This window comes from Scyliorhinus torazame, chromosome 22, assembly GCF_047496885.1.
Source record: "Scyliorhinus torazame isolate Kashiwa2021f chromosome 22, sScyTor2.1, whole genome shotgun sequence".
NCBI classification, from domain to species: Eukaryota; Metazoa; Chordata; class Chondrichthyes; order Carcharhiniformes; family Scyliorhinidae; genus Scyliorhinus; species Scyliorhinus torazame.
In genome coordinates, this window is record NC_092728.1 from 108,525,845 (window position 1) to 108,549,607 (window position 23,763).

At 52.6% G+C, this 23,763-nt stretch overlaps 1 protein-coding gene across 1 annotated transcript; it reads left to right on the forward strand.

Moving 5' to 3' along the window:
* The first annotated feature begins 2,025 nt into the window (after nt 1-2,025).
* Nucleotides 2,026-23,680, forward strand: LOC140399347 (surfeit locus protein 2-like). Its single transcript, XM_072488907.1, has 6 exons — nt 2,026-2,198; nt 6,288-6,439; nt 9,421-9,524; nt 19,754-19,936; nt 22,828-22,934; nt 23,486-23,680. The coding sequence occupies exons 1-6, from the start codon at nt 2,100-2,102 to the stop codon at nt 23,582-23,584; spliced, it is 744 nt and encodes a 247-aa protein (XP_072345008.1). The 5' UTR covers nt 2,026-2,099; the 3' UTR covers nt 23,585-23,680.
* Nucleotides 23,681-23,763: the final 83 nt, after the last annotated feature.

Genomic DNA, 23,763 nt, shown 5'->3' on the forward strand with positions numbered 1-23,763 from the left:
ATCAAAACCGGATGGAACGCAACAATTGTGTGTGGACTTCAGAAAAGCAGTTACAAAGTCAGATTCACATCATATTCTGTGTTTGGAAGACTGTGTTGAAAAGGTGGGACAAGCAAATTTTATTACCAAACTTGACTTACTGAAAGGATTCTGGCAAGCACCTTTATCAGACAGGGTGGAGGAAGTTTTGGTTTTCTGATGCCAAACGGTCTGTATCAGTTTAAAGTTATGCCGTTTGGAATGAAGAAAGCACCAGCATCATTCCAAAGACAAACCAACAAGGTCAATTCTGGACTAAACAACTGTACCACTGTGCTTCCCCGTGCGGACCACTGCACCACTGTGCTTCCCCGTGCGGACCACTGCACCACTGTGCTTCCCCGTGCTGCCCACTGTGCCACCGTGCTGCCCTGTGCTGACCACTGCGCCAGTGCTGACCACTGCGCCACTGTGCTTCCCCGTGCTGACCACTGCGCCACAGTGCTTCCCCGTGCTGGACACTGTGCTTCCCCGTGCTGACCACTGCGCCACAGTGCTTCCCCGTGCTGACCACTGCGCCAGTGCTGACCACTGCGCCACTGTGCTTCCCCGTGCTGACCACTGCGCCAGTGCTTCCCCGTGCTGACCACTGCGCCAGTGCTTCCCCGTGCTGACCACTGTGCCACCGTGCTGCCCTGTGCTGACCACTGCGCCAGTGCTGACCACTGCGCCACTGTGCTTCCCCGTGCTGACCACTGCGCCACAGTGCTTCCCCGTGCTGACCACTGCGCCAGTGCTTCCCCGTGCTGACCACTGCGCCACAGTGCTTCCCCGTGCTGACCACTGCGCCACAGTGCTTCCCCGTGCTGACCACTGTGCCTCCCCGTGCTGCCCACTGTGCCACCGTGCTGCCCTGTGCTGACCACTGCGCCACAGTGCTTCCCCGTGCTGACCACTGCGCCACAGTGCTTCCCCGTGCTGACCACTGCGCCAGTGCTTCCCCGTGCTGACCACTGCGCCACAGTGCTTCCCCGTGCTGACCACTGCGCCACAGTGCTTCCCCGTGCTGACCACTGTGCCTCCCCGTGCTGACCACTGTGCCACCGTGCTGCCCTGTGCTGACCACTGCACCACAGTGCTTCCCCGTGCTGACCACTGCACCACAGTGCTTCCCCGTGCTGACCACTGTGCCTCCCCGTGCTGACCACTGTGCCTCCCCGTGCTGACCACTGTGCCACCGTGCTGCCCTGTGCTGACCACTGCACCACTGTGCCTCCCCGTGCTGACCACTGTGCCTCCCCGTGCTGACCACTGCGCCACAGTGCTTCCCCGTGCTGACCACTGTGCCTCCCCGTGCTGACCACTGTGCCACCGTGCTGCCCTGTGCTGACCACTGCACCACTGTGCCTCCCCGTGCTGACCACTGCACCACTGTGCTTCCCCGTGCTGACCACTGCGCCAGTGCTTCCCCGTGCTGACCACTGCGCCAGTGCTTCCCCGTGCTGACCACTGCGCCACAGTGCTTCCCCGTGCTGACCACTGCGCCACAGTGCTTCCCCGTGCTGACCACTGCACCACAGTGCTTCCCCGTGCTGACCACTGCGCCAGTGCTTCCCCGTGCTGACCACTGCGCCACAGTGCTGCCCTGTGCTGACCACTGCGCCACTGTGCTTCCCCGTGCTGACCACTGTGCCTCCCCGTGCTGACCACTGCGCCACAGTGCTTCCCCGTGCTGACCACTGTGCTTCCCCGTGCTGACCACTGTGCCTCCCCGTGCTGACCACTGCGCCACTGTGCTGCCCTGTGCTGACCACTGTGCCATTCCGTGCTGACCAGACTGGAGTCTATGTGGTCAGCGCGGCTGTGATTGGATGGAGCCATTGTGACGGGGTCACTGCCGGAACTGGACACTCTCACAGCCGCCATCTTCCCGCAGCGACGAACTTCACCCCGCCCCTCCTGGTCCCGCCCCTTCCGGTCCCGCGGGTTTCCGGCCTGGAGGGAGTTTGCGCAGGTTTTGTGTTCAGACCCGGAAGTGCTGCCACTTTCTATATCCGGTTCCGGGCGGCACATGCTGGGCCGGAAGTACAGTGGATTCTAATCGGATCGATTACGGCGCCATGGAGACGCAGCCGAGCCCAGAGCCCGCGGCCCAGAGCCCGGAACTGGCCGCCTTCTTCCGGCAGCACCCGGCGCTGCAGCCCGGCCTCAACAACCGGGTGAGAGCGGGGCCGGCAAATATACCCACGGCCCCTTTAAATACCCCCCCGGCCCCTTTAAATACCCCCCCGGCCCCTTTAAATACCCCCCGGCCCCTTTAAATACCCCCCCGGCCCCTTTAAATACCCCCCCGGCCCCTTTAAATACCCCCCCGGCCCCTTTAAATACCCCCCCGGCCCCTTTAAATACCCCCCCGGCCCCTTTAAATACCCCCCGGCCCCTTTAAATACCCCCGGCCCCTTTAAATACCCCCGGCCCCTTTAAATACCCCCGGCCCCTTTAAATACCCCCGGCCCCTTTAAATACCCCCGGCCCCTTTAAATACCCCCCCCCCGACCCCTTTAAATACCCCTCCCCCGGCCCCTTTAAATACCCCCCCGGCCCCTTTAAATACCCCCCCGGCCCCTTTAAATACCCCCCCCCCGACCCCTTTAAATACCCCCCCCCCCCGACCCCTTTAAATACCCCCCCCCGGCCCCTTTAAATACCCCTCCCCCGGCCCCTTTAAATACCCCTCCCCCGGCCCCTTTAAATACCCCCCCGGCCCCTTTAAATACCCCCCCGGCCCCTTTAAATACCCCCCCCGGCCCCTTTAAATACCCTCCCCCCGGCCCCTTTAAATACCCCCCCGGCCCCTTTAAATACCCCCCCGGCCCCTTTAAATACCCCCCCCGGCCCCTTTAAATACCCCCCCGACCCCTTTAAATACCCCCCCGGCCCCTTTAAATACCCCCCCGGCCCCTTTAAATACCCCCCCCCCGGCCCCTTTAAATACCCCCCCCCGGCCCCTTTAAATACCCCCCCCCGGCCCCTTTAAATACCCCCCCCCCCGGCCCCTTTAAATACCCCTCCCCCGGCCCCTTTAAATACCCCTCCCCCGGCCCCTTTAAATACCCCTCCCCCGGCCCCTTTAAATACCCCTCCCCCGGCCCCTTTAAATACCCCTCCCCCGGCCCCTTTAAATACCCCCCCCCCCGGCCCCTTTAAATACCCCCCCCCCCCCGACCCCTTTAAATACCCCCCCCCGGCCCCTTTAAATACCCCCCCCGGCCCCTTTAAATACCCCCCCCGGCCCCTTTAAATACCCCCCCGACCCCTTCAAATAACCCCCCCCCCCGGCCCCTTTAAATACCCCCCCGACCCCTTCAAATAACCCCCCCCCCCCGACCCCTTCAAATAACCCCCCCCCGACCCCTTCAAATAACCCCCGACCCCTTCAAATAACCCCCCCCCCCCCCCCCCCGCGACCCCTTTAGATTTTCTACCCAGTTAGTGGGTGATTTTTGTTGGAAATGTGTGCTGAGTGTTGGTGTCACCCCCCCAGAGTGGAAAGCTGGTTCCCTTTCGGGAGCTGTGAATTACCCCAGGGTCGTTACTCTGCCGCCTGCGTATAGGTTCCCTACCGTCCGTGTCCCTTCGTCCCGTCTCCACCTTTTGAACGAGGCGTCCGTCGTCGCAGAGATGAATTTTTGTTTTTTTTGCAGATGGGGGAATATGTACATCGGGGTCAGACTGAGGTGCCACAGACGGTTCCATGTCCTCAGCGTAGCCACTACCAGTATCTGGCTGGCTGGGGGGGGTGGTGCTGGGACTGTGTCGTGGCCAGTGCTCGAAGGGATGTTCACGTACAGGAGCTCTCTTCCATCTTAACCCATGAAGATCGGAAGGGATCTGAACAGGAAAAGGAACATGGGCAGTAGGTTAATCTTGATTATCTGCACTCTCCCTGCCAATGCTGGTCAGGGGGATTCGAGACATAGAGGAGCAGGTCATCCGTGTAGAGTGAGACTCTGTGCTCTCTGCCTCTCCACCCCATCTCTCCACACCTCTAAGAGCGACGAACATCTCCTGCAGATGTGGGGCCAGTGCTGCCGCAAATTTATATCGAGGTCCACCAGGAAACCGTCTGCACCCGGTGCCCTCCCAGACTGCAAGGAGTGGATTCGCTCCATGACTCCCTTCTGTTCTAATGGTGCTTCCAGTCCCTACCTCTTTTCCTCCCCCACAGGTGGTATGTCCAGCCTGTCAAGGAACCACTTCATCTTCGAGTTTCCTCTATGCCTCGGAGGTGTGCTGCGACTAGTTTGCCTTCCTGTCCCTGGCCTGTGCTATGTCCCTCGTGGCTGACTGCTTTCTCAGTTGGTGAGCCAGCCTTGTCTCCATGTTCATAAAATGTCCCCAGTATCTGGTTCACTGCTTTCCCGGTGGAGAGCAGGTCGAATTCCATTTGTAATTTTTTTCCTCTCCGCCAGTCGTAAACGGAAGCAGTGTGGGGGTGGAGGCTGCGGTGGGTAGACCGAGGAGGAGGGGTGTTAAATGGCGGGGCGGAAGGGTGATGGGAGGGTAGGACGGGGAGGGGGGCGGGTGACGCAGATTGGCTTTCTGGTCGGGTTTAGGAGAGGATGGAGGTAGCGGCCGTTTTGGGTGGGCCCAGATTAGAGAGATGCCGGGTGGCTGGGTGAGATCTGTGTTCGGTGGAGATGGTGCACCTTAGTAGAGGACGGGGTCAGTATAGTAACATGGAACGTGTGGGGTGTGGGGGCTCCCATACCTGTTGTACTATTATTGATGGGCAGCAAGCATGTAGAAAGTGGGGGAAAGCGGCCACCTGGGGATGAGTTTTGAGGGTCCTGGCAACAGCCCCGTTCCCATTTTCTCCGGGATGGTACACTAGTAGTCCCGTCTTTGTCATCTCTCAAACTCTGGAATCAGTTGAGTCGGCTCTTTGATATAGGACGAATGTCAATATTGACCCCCAATCTGTGGGCATCGGGGGGGTAGATGCAATGTACCTGGATGAACACTTGGCACGTCATAACGTTCAAGGCTATGAGCCAAGTGCTGGCAAATGGGGTTAGGTGGGCAGGTCGGTTGTCTCTCGTGCATCGGTGCAAACTCGATGGGCCTGTTGTGCCGGGGACCAGTTTGGAGAGGGGGCGTTCACAGGGTTAGGAGAATTGCGGGAGAAGTTCGAATTGCCAAGAGGAGTTGAATTTGGATATTTTCGGGTCCAGAATTGTGCACGAAAGGAGCTGTCCTTGTTCCCTCAGCTGCCAAAGCACACGCTGTTCGATAGGGTAACTCCGGATGAGGTGGCGGAGGGGCTGATTGGGGATAGATATGGGTGGTTTGTGGAGATGGAGAAGGAGGGGATAAAGCGGAAATGGGAGGAGGAGATGTGGATCGAGCTTGGGAGAGGGGCCTGGAGTGAAATATTGCACCTGATCAATTCAACCTCATCGAATTGTAAAGTTATTCCTTTGTTGCTACTGTGCTTAATTCTGTTTAAATTGAAGTTTGTTTCAGCATAAAAGATATCTCTTGGTCAGTGTTGTCCTGTAATGCAGCAACATCACAGTTTTACAAATGTTTGTGTTCTTGTTCAGGATCCTAACTATTTTTATTATAACAGGCCCCTTTAGAGCTGTTTAGCACAGGGCTAAATCGCTGGCTTTGAAAGCAGACCAGCAGCACGGTTCAATTCCCGTACCAGCCTCCCCGAACAGGCGCCGGAATGTGGCGACTAGGGGCTTTTCACAGTAACTTCATTTGAAGCCTACTTGTGACAATAAGCGATTTTCATTTCATCCCCCCCCCCAACCCAACAAGCTCTCAGTCCCATAAATAGCTGAAGGGCGCCCCCTTTGGGTGAAGAGGGTTACTTGCAGCCCCTCCAAGAGGACATTAATCTATCAATAATATTTATTGTCACAAGTAGGCTTACATTAACGTTGCAATGAAGTTACTGTGAAAAGCCCCTAGTCGCCACATTCCGGCGCCTGTTCAGGTACACAGAGGGAGAATTCAGAATGTCCAATTCACCTAACAAGCACGTCTTTCGGGACTTGTGGGAGGAAACCGGAGCACCCGGAGGAAACCCACGCAGACACGGGGAGAACGTGCAGACTCCGCACAGACAGTGACCCAAGCTGGGAATCGAACCTGGGACCCTGGAGCTGTGTGGCAGCAGTGCTAACCACTGTGCTACCGTGCCGTCCCATTGTAACTTTTGAAGGTGTGAAATCGAAACAAAGTTACTGGGAATGTTTTCCTCTGACTGTAAAGTTTATTTCTGCTATGTGTTGAAGGTGAAATGTTCTCTGACCGGACACGAGTTGCCATGTCGACTGGCAGATTTACAAGCCTACACCAAGGGCAAGAAGTATCAGCGCCTGACAATGAAGGAACCGTTTAACTACAGTCAGTATGAGCCGCATGTCGTCCCCAGCACAAAAAATCCGTAAGTGCAAGATCGAACATACGTAGAACATACAGTGCAGAAGGAGACCATTCGGCCCATCGAGTCTGCACCGACCCACTTAAGCCTCACTTCCCCCCCCTCCCCCCCCCCCCCCTATCCCCGTAACCCAATAACCTCTCCTAACCTTTTTGGTCACTAAGGGTAATTTCTCATGGCCAATCCACTTAACCTGCATGTCTTTGGACTGTGGGAGGAAACCCACGCAGACCCGGGGAGAACGTGCAGACTCCACACAGACAGTGACCCAACAGGGAATCGAACCTGGGACCCTGGAGCTGTGAAGCCACAGTGCTAATCACTGCTACCATGCTGCCCTTTAAGATGTTTAGAATCGATCTCTCTTAGAGCAATCAAACACTCCCAGGACAGGTACAGCACGGGGTTAGATACAGAGTAAAGCTCCCTCTACACTGTCCCCATCTAACACTCCCAGGACAGGGAAAGCACGGGGTTAGATACAGAGTAAAACTCCCTCGACACTGTCCCCATCAAACACTCCCAGGACAGGTACAGCACGGGGTTAGATACAGAGTAAAGCTCCCTCTACACTGTCCCCATCTAACACTCCCAGGACAGGTATAGCACGGGGTTAGATACAGAGTAAAACTCCCTCGACACTGTCCCCATCAAACACTCCCAGGACAGGTACAGCACGGGGTTAGATACAGAGTAAAGCTCCCTCTACACTGTCCCCATCAAACACTCCCAGGACAGGTACAGCACAGGGTTAGATACAGAGTAAAGCTCCCTCTACACTGTCACCATCAAACACTCCCAGGACAGGAACAGCACTGGGTTAGATACAGAGTAAAGCTCCCTCTACACTGTCACCATCAAACACTCCCAGGACAGGTACAGCACGGGGTTAGATACAGAGTACAGCTCCCTCTACACTGTCCTCATCAAACACTCCCAGGACAGGTACAGCACAGGGTTAGATACAGAGTAAAGCTCCCTCTACACTGTCACCATCAAACACTCCCAGGACAGGTACAACACGGGGTTAGATACAGAGTAAAGCTCCCTCTACACTGTCCCCATCAAACACTCCCAGGACAGGTACAGCACGGGGTTAGATACAGAGTAAAGCTCCCTCTACACTGTCCCCATCAAACACTCCCAGGACAGGTACAGCACGGGGTTAGATACAGAGTAAAGCTCCCTCTACACTGTCCCCATCAAACACTCCCAGGACAGGTACAGCACAGGGTTAGATACAGAGTAAAGCTCCCTCTACACTGTCCCCATCAAACACTCCCAGGACAGGTACAGCACAGGGTTAGATACAGAGTAAAGCTCCCTCTACACTGTCACCATCAAACACTCCCAGGACAGGTACAGCACGGGGTTAGATACAGAGTACAGCTCCCTCTACACTGTCCTCATCAAACACTCCCAGGACAGGTACAGCACAGGGTTAGATACAGAGTAAAGCTCCCTCTACACTGTCACCATCAAACACTCCCAGGACAGGTACAACACTGGGTTAGATACAGAGTAAAGCTCCCTCTACACTGTCCCCATCAAACACTCCCAGGACAGGTACAGCACGGGGTTAGATACAGAGTACAGCTCCCTCTACACTGTCCTCATCAAACACTCCCAGGACAGGTACAGCACAGGGTAAGATACAGAGTAAAGCTGCCTCTACATTGTCCCCATCAAACACTCCCAGTTTAAAAAAAAAAATAAAAATTTAGAGTACCCAATTCATTTTTTCCGATTAAGGGGCAATTTAGCTTGGCCAATCCACCTAGCCTGTACATCATTGGGCGGTGGGGGTGAAACCCACGTAAACACGGGAAGAATGTGCAAACTCCACGGACGGTGAACCGGGATCGAACCTGAGACCTCACGCCGTGAGGCAGCAGGGCTAACCCACTGCGCCACCGTGCTGCCCTCACTCCCAGGTTTTAAGATCATGATCCTTTTCAGAGACGAGAGCACAAATTCAGACTGACAAACACAATTCAAGTACAGAGGGAGCACTGCCCCGTTCGAGGGTCCGTCCTGTGGGTGCATCCCTCTGTCGGGGGATCAGTCCCGAGCAGATATGCGCTATCCCTATATGGGCAGCATGGTAGCACAGTGGTTGGCACTGTTGCTTCACAGCTCCAGGGTCCCAGGTTCGATTCCGGCTTGGGTCACTGTCTGTGCGGAGTCTGCACATCCTCCCCGTGTGTGCGTGGGTTTCCTCCGGGTGCTCCGGTTTCCTCCCACAGTCCAAAGACGTGCAAGTTAGGTAGATTGGCCGTGATAAATTGCCCTTGGTGTCCAAAAAAGGTTAGCTGGGGTTACTGAGTTATGGGGATAGGGTGGAGGTGTTGACCTTGGGTAGGGTGCTCTTTCCAAGAGCGGGTGCTGGGCCGAATGGCCTCCTCCTGCACTGTAAATTCTATGATATCTATTTTAATAAATTTAGAGGACCCAATTCATTTTTCCAATTAAGGGGCAATTTAGCGTGGTCAATCCACCGACCCTGCACATCTTTGGGTTGTGGGGGTAAAACCCATGCAATCACGGGGAGAATGTGCAAACTCCACAGGGACAGTGACCCAGAGCCAGGATCGAACCTGGGACCTCGGCGTCGTGAGGCTGCAATGCTAACCACTGGGCCACCGTGCTGCCCAATTCTATGATATCGCCGGGCGGGTCCTGTGCCACAGGAGCACCATGCAGTCAGAGGTTCTTTGCAACGAAAATCCACAGCATGGTAGCACAGTGGTTAGCCCTGTTGCTTCACAACTCCAGGGTCCCAGGTTCGATTCCCGGCTTGGGTCACTGTCTGTGCGGAGTCTGCACGTTCTCCCCGTGTCTGCGTGGGTTTCCTCCGGGTGCTCTGGCAGTTGCTCTTCCTGCAGTCCAACAGCGACTATAATTATGATAAAGAGATTTGGAATGTTCTGAGGTGCCAAATACAAATGCAAGATCCTTCTTTAATTCTTCTTGTATCTGTTCAGGCATCAGCTGTTCTGTAAATTGACTATCCGTCACATTAACAAGATACCCCAGCACGTTCTTCGCCACGTGAATGGAAAACGCTATCAAAGTGCGCTGAGGAAATGTAAGTGCAATTCAGGTGGAGAAGAGACTAAAAATTAAAAGGGATTGCTGGATGTGCAATTGTTCAAAGTTGTAAGAAAATGTTTCCAATTAAGGGGCAATTTAGCGTGGCCAGTTAATGTTGGGCAAGTTGAAATCTCGCACTATCACCAGGAGTATGTTACAGACTGGAATCTAATCGAAAGGTTTTGAACACATGAAGCGGTCCATGTCCGGAGGATCTGGATCTGCAACCTCATGTTTGCGCCATGGGACCCGACAAGTTGCAGGTCCCGCAGCGCACCCTTCCCTCTGTACACCAGCCGCAGGGTTGGGTCCTCATCGAGCTGACCGAGACGTGACTCCAGGTCGAGTACCTCCTTCTCCAACTCCTCGCCCCTGGATTTCCACCTCTTTGTCGACTCCCTCGCAAACTCCTCTGACAGAACGTACACACATAGAACATAGACATAGAAAAATACAGCACAGAACAGGCCCTTCGGCCCACGATGTTGTGCCGAACCTTTGTCCTAGATTAATCATAGATTATCATTGAATTTACAGTGCAGAAGGAGGCCATTCGGCCCATTGAGTCTGCACCGGCTCTTGGAAAGAGCACCCTACCCAAAGTCAACACCTCCACCCAACACAAAGGGCAATTTTGGACACTAAGGGCAATTTATCATGGCCAATCCACCTAACCTGCACATCTTTGGACTGTGGGAGGAAACCGGAGCACCCGGAGGAAACCCACGCACACACTGGGAGGATGTGCAGACTCCGCACAGACAGTGACCCAAGCCGGAATCAAACCTGGGACCTTGGACCTGTGAAGCAATTGTGCTATCCACAATGCTACCGTGCTGCCCTTAAGAACAGATAAATCTACACTATATCATTTTACCGTAATCCATGTACCTATCCAATAGCTGCTTGAAGGTCCCTAATGTTTCCGACTCAACTACTTCCACAGGCAGTGCATTCCATGCCCCCACTACTCTCTGGGTAAAGAACCTACCTCTGATATCCCCCCTATATCTTCCACCATTCACCTTAAATTTATGTCCCCTTGTAATGGTTTGTTCCACCCGGGGAAAAAGTCTCTGACTGTCTACTCTATCTATTCCCCTGATCATCTTATAAACCTCTATCAAGTCGCCCCTCATCCTTCTCCGTTCTAATGAGAAAAGGCCTAGCACCCTCAACCTTTCCTCGTAAGACCTACTCTCCATTCCAGGCAACATCCTGGTAAATCTCCTTTGCACCTTTTCCAAAGCTTCCACATCCTTCCTAAAATGACGCAACCAGAACTGTACACAGTACTCCAAATGTGGCCTTACCAAAGGTTTGTACAGCTGCATCATCACCTCACAGCTCTTAAATTCAATCCCTCTGTTAATGAACGCGAGCACACCATAGGCCTTCTTCACAGCTCTATCCACTTGAGTGGCAACTTTCAAAGATGTATGAACATAGACCTCAAGATCTCTCTGCTCCTCCACATTGCCAAGAACTCTACCGTTAACCCTGTATTCCGCATTCATATTTGTCCTTCCAAAATGGACAACCTCACACTTTTCAGGGTTAAACTCCATCTGCCACTTCTCAGCCCAGCTCTGCATCCTATCTATGTCTCTTTGCACACATGAGTCTTGCCCACGTCCCACCATAGCCTCAAGGTGGGGAAGCCTCTCTGCTTCCTTCTCCAGCCAGTCCAGAAACGCTCATCCTCCAGCAGCAGGTTGTTAAAATGCCAGTACGCGGACCGTGACTGAGCGCGTGACAGGGCGAGCCCCACCCGCAACTTACGGTGGTCGAGCACAGCACCTGTCGGGATGTGGGGCAGGTCTGCCCTTGAAATGTAGAGGCGGCCGATTCTGGACACCCCGACCCCAGGCCTCACAAAGGTGAAGACCCTGGAGTCAGGTTGGAGAGTCCACCAGACGTCCACCAAGTTAAAGAACCCGACCAGATTCCTTAACTTCACCGCCGCACGAGAGCTGCACTGGGTACCAAGGCGGTCCATTGTCCTGAGGGTGCAATTAAAATCCCCCCCACCCCCCGGACAATGCACTCGCTCGCGGCGATGGTACCAAGATGAGTGGACCGTCAGGTGCAGCAACCGGCCTGGCACTGGCTCCTTGACCCCCAAAACCTCTGGCTGAAAATGTGGGGCCAACTAGATAGCTACCCCGCCGAAACGTGGGGTTAGGTGACGCCTCGCCACTCCCGGAGCCGTGTGGCTATGTCTCGCGGAGCCGCGTGGCTGGGTCTCGCGGAGCCGCGTGGCTGGGTCTCGCGGAGCCGCGTGGCTGGGTCTCGCGGAGCCCCGTGGCTGGGTCTCGCGGAGCCCCGTGGCTGGGTCTCGCGGAGCCCCGTGGCTGGGTCTCGCGGAGCCCCGTGGCTGGGTCTGGCGGAGCCCCGTGGCTGTGTCTCGCGGAGCCGCGTGGCTGTGTCTCGCGGGGCCGCGTGGCTGGGTCTGGCGGGGCCGCGTGGCTGGGTCTGGCGGGGCCGCGTGGCTGGGTCTGGCGGGGCCGCGTGGCTGGGTCTGGCGGGGCCGCGTGGCTGGGTCTGGCGGGGCCGCGTGGCTGGGTCTGGCGGGGCCGCGTGGCTGGGTCTGGCGGGGCCGCGTGGCTGGGTCTGGCGGGGCCGCGTGGCTGGGTCTGGCGGGGCCGCGTGGCTGGGTCTGGCGGGGCCGCGTGGCTGGGTCTGGCGGGGCCGCGTGGCTGGGTCTGGCGGGGCCGCGTGGCTGGGTCTGGCGGGGCCGCGTGGCTGGGTCTGGCGGGGCCGCGTGGCTGGGTCTGGCGGAGCCGCGTGGGTTTCTTGCAGGAAGCATGCCGCATACTTCCCGTCCCGGAGGACCGAGAAGTTCTGGAGCCTGCGGAGCGCGTCCCTGCTGCCGTTAATGTTGAGGCTGGCTATGGTCACCTCCATGTCAGCAATAAGAACTAGGAGCAGGAGTCGGCCATCTGGCCCCTCGAGCCTGCTCCACCATTCAATGAGATCATGGCTGATCTTTTGTGGACTCAGCTCCACTTTCCGGCCCGAACACCATAACCCTTAATCCCTTTATTCTTCAAAAAACTATCTATCTTTATCTTAAAAACATTTAATGAAGGAGCCTCAACTGCTTCACTGGGCAAGGAATTCCATAGATTCACAACCCTTTGGGTGAAGAAGTTCCTCCTAAACTCAGTCCTAAATCTACTGCCCCTTATTTTGAGGCTATGCCCCCTAGTTCTGCTTTCACCCGCCAGTGGAAACAATCTGCCCGCATCTATCCTATCTATTCCCTTCATAACCTTATATGTTTCTATAAGATCCCCCCTCATCCTTCTAAATTCCAACGAGCACAGTCCCAGTCTGCTCAACCTCTCCTCATAATCCAACCCCTTCAGCTCTGGGATTAACCTAGTGAATCTCCTCTGCACACCCTCCAGTGCCAGTACGTCCTTTCTCAGGTAAGGAGACCAAAACTGAACACAATACTCCAGGTGTGGCCTCACTAACACCTTATACAATTGCAGCATAACCTCCCTAGTCTTAAACTCCATCCCTCTAGCAATGAAGGACAAAATTCCATTCACCTTCTTAATCACCTGTTGCACCTGTAACCCAACTTTTTGCGACTCATGCTCTAGCACACCCAGGTCTCTCTGCACAGCAGCATGTTTTAATATTTTATCATTTAAATAATAATCCCTTTTGCTGTTATTCCTACCAAAATGGATAACCTCACATTTGTCAACATTGTATTCCATCTGCCAGACCCTAGCCCATTCACTTAACCTATCCAAATCCCTCTGCAGACTTCCAGTATCCTCTGCACTTTTTGCTTTACCACTTATCTTAGTGTCGTCTGCAAACTTGGACACATTGCTCTTGGTCCCCAACTCCAAATTATCTATGTAAATTGTGAACAATTGTGGGCCCAACACTGATCCCTGAGGGACACCAGTAGCTACTGATTGCCAACCAGCGAAACACCCATTAACCCCCACTCTTTGCTTTCTATTAATTATTAACCAATCCTCTATCCATGCTACTACTTTCCCCTTAATGCCATGCATCTTTATCTTATGCAGCAACCTTTTGTGTGGCACCTTGTCAAAGGCTTTCTGGAAATCCAGATATACCACATCCATTGGCTCCCCGTTATCTACCGCACTGGTAATGTCCTCAAAAAATTCCACTAAATTAGTTAGGCACGACCTGCCCTTTAGGAACCCATGCTGCGTCTGCCCAATGGGACAATTTCCATCCAGATGCCTTGCTATTTCTTCCTTGATGATAGATTCCAGCAGCTTCCCTACTACCGAAGTTAAGCTCACTGGCCTATGATTACCCGCTTTCTGCCTACCTCCTTTTTTAAACAGTGGTGTCACGTTTGCTAATTTCCAATCCGCCGGGACCACCCCAGAGTCTAGTGAATTTTGGGAAATTATCACTAGTGCATTTGCAATTTCCCTAGCCATCTCTTTTAGCACTCTGGGATGCATTCCATCAGGGCCAGGAGACTTGTCTACCTTTAGCCCCATTAGCTTGCCCATCACTACCTCCTTAGTGATAACAATCATCTCAAGGTCCTCACCTGTCATAGCCTCATTTCTATCAGTCACTGGCATGTTATTTGTGTCTTCCACTGTGAAGACCGACCCAAAAAACCTGTTCAGTTCCTCAGCCATTTCCTCATAGAACATAGAAAAATACAGCACAGAACAGGCCCTTCGGCCCATGATGTTGTGCCGAACCTTTGTCCTAGATTAATCATAGATTATCATAGAATTTACAGTGCAGAAGGAGGCCATTCGGCCCTTCGAGTCTGCACCGGCTCTTGGAAAGAGCACCATACCCAAGGTCAACACCTCCACCCAACACTAAGAGCAATTTTGGACACTAAGGACAATTTATCATGGCCAATCCACCAAACCCCCACATCTTTGGACATCTCCCATTATTAAATCTCCCTTCTCATCCTCTAAAGGACCAATATTTACCTTAGCCACTCTTTTTTGTTTTATATATTTGTAGAAACTTTTACTATCTGTTTTTATATTCTGAGCAAGTTTACTCTCATAATCTATCTTACTCTTGAAATGAAATGAAAATCGCTTATTGTCACAAGTAGGCTTCAATGAAGTTACTGTGAAAAGCCCCTAGTCGCCACATTCCGGCGCCTGTTCGGGGAGGCTGTTACGGGAATTGAACCGTGCTGCTGGCCTGCCTGGGTCTGCTTTCAAAGCCAGCGATTTAGCCCTGTGCTAAACAGCTTTATAGTTTTTTTTAGTAGCTTTCTGTTGCCCCCTAAAGATTTCCCAGTCCTCTAGTCTCCCACTAATCTTTGCCACTTTGTATGCTTTTTCCTTCAAGTTGATACTCTCCTTTATTTCCTTAGATATCCACGGTTGATTTTCCCTCCTTTTACCGTCCTTCCTTTTTGTTGGTATAAACCTTTGCTGAGCACTGTGAAAAATCGCTTGGAAGGTTCTCCACTGTTCAACTGTTTCACCATAAAGTCTTTGCTCCCAGTCTACCTTAGCTAGCTCTTCTCATCCCATTGTAATTTCCTTTGTTTAAGCACAAAACACTAGTGTTTGATTTTACCTTCTCACCCTCCATCTGCATTTTAAATTCCACCATATTGTGATCGCTCCTTCCGAGAGGATCACTAACTATGAGATCATTAATCAATCCTGTCTCATTACACAGGAACAGATCTAGGACCGCTTGTTCCCTCGTAGGTTCCATTACATACTGTTCTAGGAAACTATCGCGGATACATTCTATAAACTCCTCAAGGCTGCCTTGACCGACCTGAAATGAAATGAAATGAAAATCGCTTATTGTCACAAGTAGGCTTCAAATGAAGTTACTGTGAAAAGCCCCTAGTCGCCACATTCCGGCGCCTGTTCGGGGAGGCTGGTAAAATCAATCGACATGTAGATTAAAATCCCCCATGATAACTGCCGTACCATTTCTACATGCATCAGTTATTTCTTTGTTTATTGCCTGCCCCACCATAATGTTACTATTTGGTGGCCTATAGACTCCTCCTATAAGTGACTTTTTCGCATTACTATTCCTGATTTCCACCCAAATGGATTCAACCTTATCCTCCATAGCACTGATGCCATCCCTTACTATTGCCCGGATGTCATCCTTAAATAACAGAGCTACACCACCTCCCTTACCACCCACTCTGTCCTTCCGAATAGTTTGATACCCTCGGATATTTAACTCACAGTCTTGACCATCCTTTAACCATGTTTCAGTAATGGCCACTAAATCATAGTCATTCACGATGATTTGCGCCATCAACTCATTTACCTTATTCCGAATGCTACGGGCATTCAGGTAAAGTACACTTATGTTGGCTTTTATACCTCTGTTTTGAATCTTAACACCTCTATCAGTAACCTCTCCTAAGTTATATTTCCTCTTAACTTTTCTCCTAATTTTCCTTGTCGTTGAACTCCTATCTTCATGTAACAACCTGCCGCGTCGCCTACCATTTATATTTTTACTTCCCATTTTATTCCTTTTAGTATTCCTGGTCCTATTCACTGAGCTCCCCTCAGTCACTGTACCTTGTACTGTCGCCCTTTTTGGTTTTTGACTATGGTTTCTCTGCCATACTGCCATTTTCTGCCATACCCTTACTGCCTTTTGTTTCTGTCCCTGTTTTACTACCTTCCGACTTCCTGCGTTGGTTCCCATCCCCCTGTTTAAACCCTCCCCAACAGCTCTAGCAAACACTTCCCCCTAGGACAATAAGGTGGCACCTTCACCATCACCTTTTTGGTGCTCGGAGAGCTCCGAGGAGAATGTGCCCCTCCACTCCCACCGGAGTCCGGCGGGGAAACATTTAAGCCGATGCTGCTCGGTTGCGTCTGCGTCTTCCGCACGTGGGAGTCCACTACCTCGCTAAGGATGGACTCAAAACATCCCCCATGCCCCTCACCGAGCACAGATGCCTCCTCCGGGCAATCACGTCTGGAACTGAGCCCCCTGTCACATTGACAATGACCGATGGCACAGAACAACCAATTTGCCCTGGGTCTGTCTCGATCCCAACCCCCGGATCGTCGACATTCGGGCTCTTCTCGGGGTATCGGGCCAGAAGGAGGCGGCAGCTCAGACCCCGTTCCTGCTGCTGTACGGGACCATCGAATAGATCCAGGCACAATTCAGGGAAAAGCTCCAGAATGGAGATAGCTGGCCCGGAGGTTGGGGTGGAGAAGGGGGTCCTCCACCGAATGGCCCAGAGGGAGCTGCCGCAGCCCCCTTTGTCTTGTACGCCTCCAGGGTGCAGAATTTTACCGGGTGGAATAAGCCCTCGGAGGTCCCGCTTGCACCCAGCCGCGGGGGTGTCCCAGGCTTACCCCCAGCCCCGGGGGTGTCCCAGGCTTACCCCCAGCCCCGGGGGTGTCCCAGGCTTGCCCCCAGCCCCGGGGGTGTCCCACGCTTGCCCCCAGCCCCGGGGGTGTCCCACGCTTGCCCCCAGCCCCGGGGGTGTCCCACGCTTGCCCCCAGCCCCGGGGGTGTCCCACGCTTGCCCCCAGCCCCGGGGGTGTCCCACGCTTGCCCCCAGCCCCGGGGGTGTCCCACGCTTGCCCCCAGCCCCGGGGGTGTCCCACGCTTGCCCCCAGCCCCGGGGGTGTCCCACGCTTGCCCCCAGCCCCGGGGGTGTCCCACGCTTGCCCCCAGCCCCGGGGGGGTGCCACGCTTGCCCCCAGCCCCGGGGGTGTGCCACGCTTGCCCCCAGCCCCGGGGGTGTGCCACGCTTGCCCCCAGCCCCGGGGGTGTGCCACGCTTGCCCCCAGCCCCGGGGGGGGGGGTGGCTGCACAGCTCAGGGGTAAGTACATGCTTCTCGTTACTTGCGGCGGTGTGGTGTGATGTCGAGAGGCCGAGGGGCAGGGGCTGGTTTCTCCGTGGCGGGGGTGGGTGGGGAGAATTGTAATGTTTTTCTCTCCCCCCACCGCAAGGAGTGGCGCACCTATGGGGAGGGGTGGCCGACGCCAAGGAAACCTCGATCCTCATCGCCCCTCAGTTATTTGGTTGCTTTCTGCACCAGTTCAGGGTCGCGCGCATTACTGCTGACCCGTGTTGGAGTGATGCCAGGCCTAGTACCCGATGCTGAGGCATCAATCCGCCGGGATGAGGTGGGGCAAGTTGTTTCAGTAGCCCCCAAGCGGGTGTTCTGGGGCTCGGGGTTCTCAAGGCCGAGTGTCGGGGGTGCCTGGTGCGAACACCTGCCTCGCTTGTGCTCCGGCGGACGCCTCCCCTCCTCCACGCCGGCAGCTGTGGTGTCAGTAGGTGCCTGCGTGGTCTTGCCTCGAAGGTGGGTGTTGGTAACGTTGGGAGAGGGTGGCGGTGCCAGCTGTGGCCGCCGAGGTGGCCGTGGCAGCTTCACGTGCCCCACCTTCTTGCATGCGCGGCGCCACATGCCATCCAGACCAAAAAATATGGTTCCGTTTCTCTTTGATGGAGACTTGGAATCCCCCCTCTAATTCCCCCTTCTAATACCTCATCCCCGGCCAGGGGGACAAAAGCAATAGATGGAGGTTGGGGAGGAGGAGCTCCGTTCGGAGGTAGGGTGGGACGTTCGATAGTATGACCCCCTGGGCGATGACCTGAAGTAGGTCCCGCCCACAGTGAGCCACTTTTCTGATACTGGGAAGCACCGAGGATCAGAGGGACCTTGGTGAGCATGTACACCCGTCCCTTAAGGTAACCGAGCAGGTGGATACAGTGGTTAAGAAGGCAGATGGTACACTTGCCTTTATTAACCGAGGCATAGAGTTTAAGAGCAGGGAGGTTGTGCTGGAACTGTATAATACATTGGTTAGGACAAGCTAGAGTATTGTGTGCAGTTCTGGACTCCACGTTATAGGAGGGATGTGATCGCACTGGAAAGGGTGCAGAGGAGATTTGCCAGGATGTTGCCTGGGCTGGAGAGTGTTAGTTCTGAAGAGCGATTGGATAGACTGGGTTGATTTCCTTGGAGCAGAGGAGGTTGAGGGAGGGACATGATTGAGAGACATGATTGAGATGTATACAATTACGATGGGCACAGATAGAATAGACAGGAAGAAACTTTTCCCCTTGGTGGAGGAATCAATGACCAAGAAACATAGATGTAAGGCGAGGGGCAAGAGGTGATGTGAGAAAAAAGCTTTTTAACCAAGCCTGAAAGGGTGGTGGAGGCAGAGACCCTTAGCACATTTAAGAAGTATTTAGATGTTCATTTGCGATGCCAGGGCAGGCGAGGCTATGGGCCAAATGCTGGAAAATGGGATTAGAATAGTTAGGTGGTTGTTATTGACCCACAAAGATGTGAGGGGCTGACGAGCTTTGCGCTGTAGGCCTGACTCTATAACCCTCCCCCACAACGAACCCCTCGATTAGATTCCAGTCAGTAACTCACTCCCGGGTATCTGTTACTCGATATATAAACCACCCCGATCCCCTCGATTAGATTCCAGTCTGTAACTCACTCCCGGGTATCTGTTATTCTATATATAAACCACCCTGAACCCCTCGATTAGATTCCAGTCTGTAACTAACTCACGGGTATCTGTTACTCGATATATAAACCACCCCGATCCCCTCGATTAGATTCCAGTCTGTAACTCACTCCCGGGTATCTGTTATTCTATATATAAACCAGCCCGAACCCCTCGATTAGATTCCAGTCTGTAACTCACTCCCGGGTATCTGTTATTCTATATATAAACCATCCAGAACCCCTCGATTAGATTCTAGTCTGTAACTCACTCCCGGGTATCTGTTATTCTATATATAAACCATCCAGAACCCCTCGCTTAGATTCCAGTCTGTAACTAACTCACGGGTATCTGTTACTCGATATATAAACCACACCGATCCCCTCGATTAGATTCCAGTCTGTAACTCACTCCCGGGTATCTGTTATTCTATATATAAACCACCCTGAACCCCTCGATTAGATTCCAGTCTGTAACTCACTACCGGGTATCTGTTGTTCTGTGTATAACCTACCCCGAACCCCTCTGTTCGATTCCAGTCTGTAACCCACTACTGGTGAGCAGCTCGTGTGAAAGTTGCGTATCTGAGCGTGGGAGTGACAGAACTGTTGTCCTGACATGCATTACAAGTCTGTATTGCCAAGATGCTGGCGTGTGTCAGTGAATCATGGGTGAGAACAGTGGGGTGCAGTGTCGCCCTCGTGCTGTGTCCCTCTAACACGGTGTCCTTCGATCCCGATCCAGTTAATGAGTGTTCTGCTCTCGGGGTCCCCTTCGTTCCGGCATGCCTGTCGCAGAAGAAACGGACTGGGAAATCTGACAGTAAAGAGCATTCTCACAATCAGAAGTCATTCTGGAAGCCAGACGAGGGTGATGATGGAAGTGAGAGTGACAACTCGGAAGACAGTATGAGTGACCTGTACCCAGGTGAGTGCTTTGAGGCCGTAACCTTTAGTCTGAAACTGACTAGTGGTTTAGGGGCCTGAGACGTGTGGGTCAGCACTGAAGCCCATCCTCCCTGTGCTGACCCTATCCAGTTGTTCCCATTCCCCTGCACATTACCCACCTTAAAAGTATTTATCTAGAACAAAGAACAATACAGCACAGGAACAGGCCCTTCGGCCCTCCAAGCCTGTACCGGTGATACCACCCTTGGCCAAAACTCTCAGCACTTCCTTGTGCCGTATCCCTCTATACCCGTCCTATCCATGTGTTTATCGAGATGCCTTTTGAACACCGATAATGTATGTTTCCACAACCTCCCCTGGCAACGCGTTCCAGCCACTCACCATCCTCTGCGTAAAAAATCTGCCTCACACATCTCTAAACTTTGCCCCACGGACCTTAAACCTATGCCCCCATCCACTCTATCCATGCCCCTCATAATCTTGTAGACCTCTGTCTTTCTAATGAAAGCAGTCCGAGTTTATTCAGCCTCTCCACATAGCTAACACCCTCCAGACCAGGCAACATCCTGATAAACCTCCTCTGCACCCTCTCCAAACCCTCCACATCCTTCTGGTAGTGTGGCGACCAGAATTGTGCGCAATATTCCAAGTGCGGCCATACCAAGGTTCTATACAACTGCAACATGACGTGCCAGTTTTATACTCGTGCCCCCTCCAATGAAGGCAAGCATTCCGAATGCTTTCTGAATTACCTTGCCCATTTGTGTTGCCACCTTCTTGGACCTGCACGTCCAGATCTCGGACTTCCTATATTCCTAAGAGTTTTACCATTTACGGTATATTTCCCCATTTATGTTAGACCTACCAAAATGCATTAGCTCATATTTGTCCGGATTAAACTCCATTTGCCATTCTCTGCCCAATTCTCCAACCTGTCTTTTTTTAAAATAAATTTAGTGTACCCAATTCATTTTTTTTCCAATTAAGGGGCAATTTAGCGTGTTCAATCCACCTATCTTGCACACCTTTGGGTTGTGGGGGCGAAACCCACGCAAACACTGGGAGAATGTGCAAACTCCACACGGACAGTGACCCAAGCCGGGACCGAACCTGGGACCTCGGCGTTGTGAGGCAGCAGTGCTAACCCACTGCGCCACCGTGCTGCCCGCAACCTATCTGTCTTGCTGTATCTTCTGACAAGCCTCAACACTATCTGCCACTGCACCAACCTTGGTGTCATCCGCGAACGTACTAATCAGACCGGCTACGTTTTCCTCAATCGTTTATGTACACGGCAATCAAAAGGCCCAAGAACCGATCCCTGTGGAACACCACCAGTCACAACCTTCCACTGCTACCCTTTGCCTTCTGTATCCGTCTTACCACCTCACCTCTGATCCCGTGTGACTTCATCTTTTGTACCAGTCTGCCATGAGGCACCTTGTCAAAGACTTTACTGAAGTCCATGTAAACAACATTCACCTCCCCATATCAATCACCTTTGTCACCTCCTCAAAAAACCCGATGAAGTTAGTGAGGCACGACCTCCCCTTCATAAAACCATGCTGTTTATCGCTTATGAGTCCATTTGTTTCCATATGGGTATAATTTACCTACTACGTGGGCTCACCGGCCTATAGTTTACAGGATTATCCCTATCTTTCTTAAACAGTGGCAACACATTAGCTATTCTCCAGTTCTCTGGGATCTCAGCTGCAGCCAATGAGGATACAAAAATGTCAGTCAAGGCCCCGGCCCCAGCAATTCTCTCCCTTGCTTCCCTCCGTATTCTGGGGTAAATCCCATCTGGCCCAGGAGACTTATCTTTTAAAAGACCCAATACCTCTTCCTTTTCGATGTTAACATGATCCAGACTGTCCACACACCCTACCCAAGAATCATCTTCCACAAAGTCCTGTTCTTTGGTGAATACTGATGCAAAGTACTCATTTAGTACCTCGCCCATTTCCTCTGACTCAACGCATAGATTCCCCCCACTGTCCTCGAGTGGTCCAATCCTTTCCCTGGCCATCCTCTTGCTTTTTACATGAATAAAAAGCTTAGGTTATGGTGAATCCCAATTTGCCAAGGACTTTTCATGACCTCTCCTAATTTCCCACTTCAGTACCTTCCTTATACTCAAGGGTTTTGACTGTCCCCATCCAAACACCTAGCACTAAGTGAGTCCCAGTCAATATCGGTGAAATTAAAATCTCCGACCACAACAACCCTGTTACTTTTGCACCTATCCAAAATCTCTCTATCTGCTCCTCTATCTCTCTTGGAAGTTACCACCGAGTCTGCTTCCACCAATCTTTCAGGCAGCGCATCACATCAAAAATAAACTCTCCTTAACCTTGTCTACTCGGAGAATAATGTACTTTTGCTTTTATTTTCTATAAATTTCCACCCCCATAAATTTAGAGTACCCACAGTGCTGGTTTAGCACAGTGGCTTGTAATGCAGAACAAGGCCATCAGCGCGGGTTCAATTCCCGTACCAGCCTCCCCGAACAGGTGCCGGAATGTGGCGACTAGGGGCTTTTCACAGTAACTTCATTGAAGCCTACTTGTGACAATAAGCGATTACTATTATTATATTCTTTTCCAATTAAGGAGCAATTTAGCGTGGCCAATCCACCCTGCACATCTTTGGGTTGTGAGGTTGAGACCCACAGACATGGGGAGAATGTGCAAACTCCACACGGACAGTGACCTGGGGCCAGGATCGAATGTGAGGCAGCAGTGCTAACCACTGGGCCACCATGCTGCCCATCATGTACATTTGCTGATGTTAATCTAGCTCCCTCACTGTCACTCAGTAACCCCTCTCCCTAGCACTATTTCTACTGATAACCCAGCTCCCTCACATTACTGGGCTGTGACCTGAGTCCTGATGTTTATCTTGCAGCAAAGCTCTTCAACAGAAATGATGACAAAGGGGCAGAGTTGCTCCTGAAAAAGGAGGATAATCCCAGTGAAAAAATGGAAGTTGAGATGCTAAGGAAACGGAAAAAGGTAAAAACTGCACCCATCTCACAAGAACACTAAAGCAATGTTTATAATTTCTGCTGTTCTTCAGAATTTAAGCCAATTAGCCCATCGGGTCTCTTCTACCGTTCAGTTACATTCCATCCGCTCGCTTTCCGTAACCTCCCTCGGTGCCCCTACCCCACAGAAACCTCCCTCTCTGCCCCCTACCCCACAGAAACCTCCCTGTCCCTACCCTAGAGAAACCTCCTTCTGCCCCCCTACCCCACAGCAACCTCCCTCTGCCCCCATCTATATTGTTTGAGGTGTGGGGCCCAGAACTGGACAGAGCTCGAAGAGTAAAAAACAAACCACCCAATAGACTAGATTATGCGGACAGCTGGGAGGGAGCTTTCAAAAGAGTTAACAGATTGTGGGTGGGTGGGTATTAAGGGGAATTGAGTCAGTGTGGTTGGGCTGTGCCATAGATCAGACCTAACCTGATTGAATCCCAATCTTGAGGGGCCGAATGGCCTTGTGTCTGCTCTCTGAAGGAAGACACCTGATGTGCAATATGTGTTTCACCCCACCCAATACAGACCGAACCACATCCATTTACAAAGAAGAAGTTGAAGGAATGGGCCCTTCAAAGACCCAACAACCGTGGAATGAGTCAGAAAGTTGGAGATCGGAGCTGATTCTGGGAGTGGCTGAGCCCTTCTACAGGTGCAAGATGTTGTTAATTGTACAGTGCAATTTATATTTGTGTAGAAAATAAAGCATCTGAAAGTGGGGCTGAGCCTCTTTTTACAGTTTGTTCGACTCCGTGAAAGTCAAGACATTTCCCCAGCAACGGATCTGCCCACACCTGAAACAT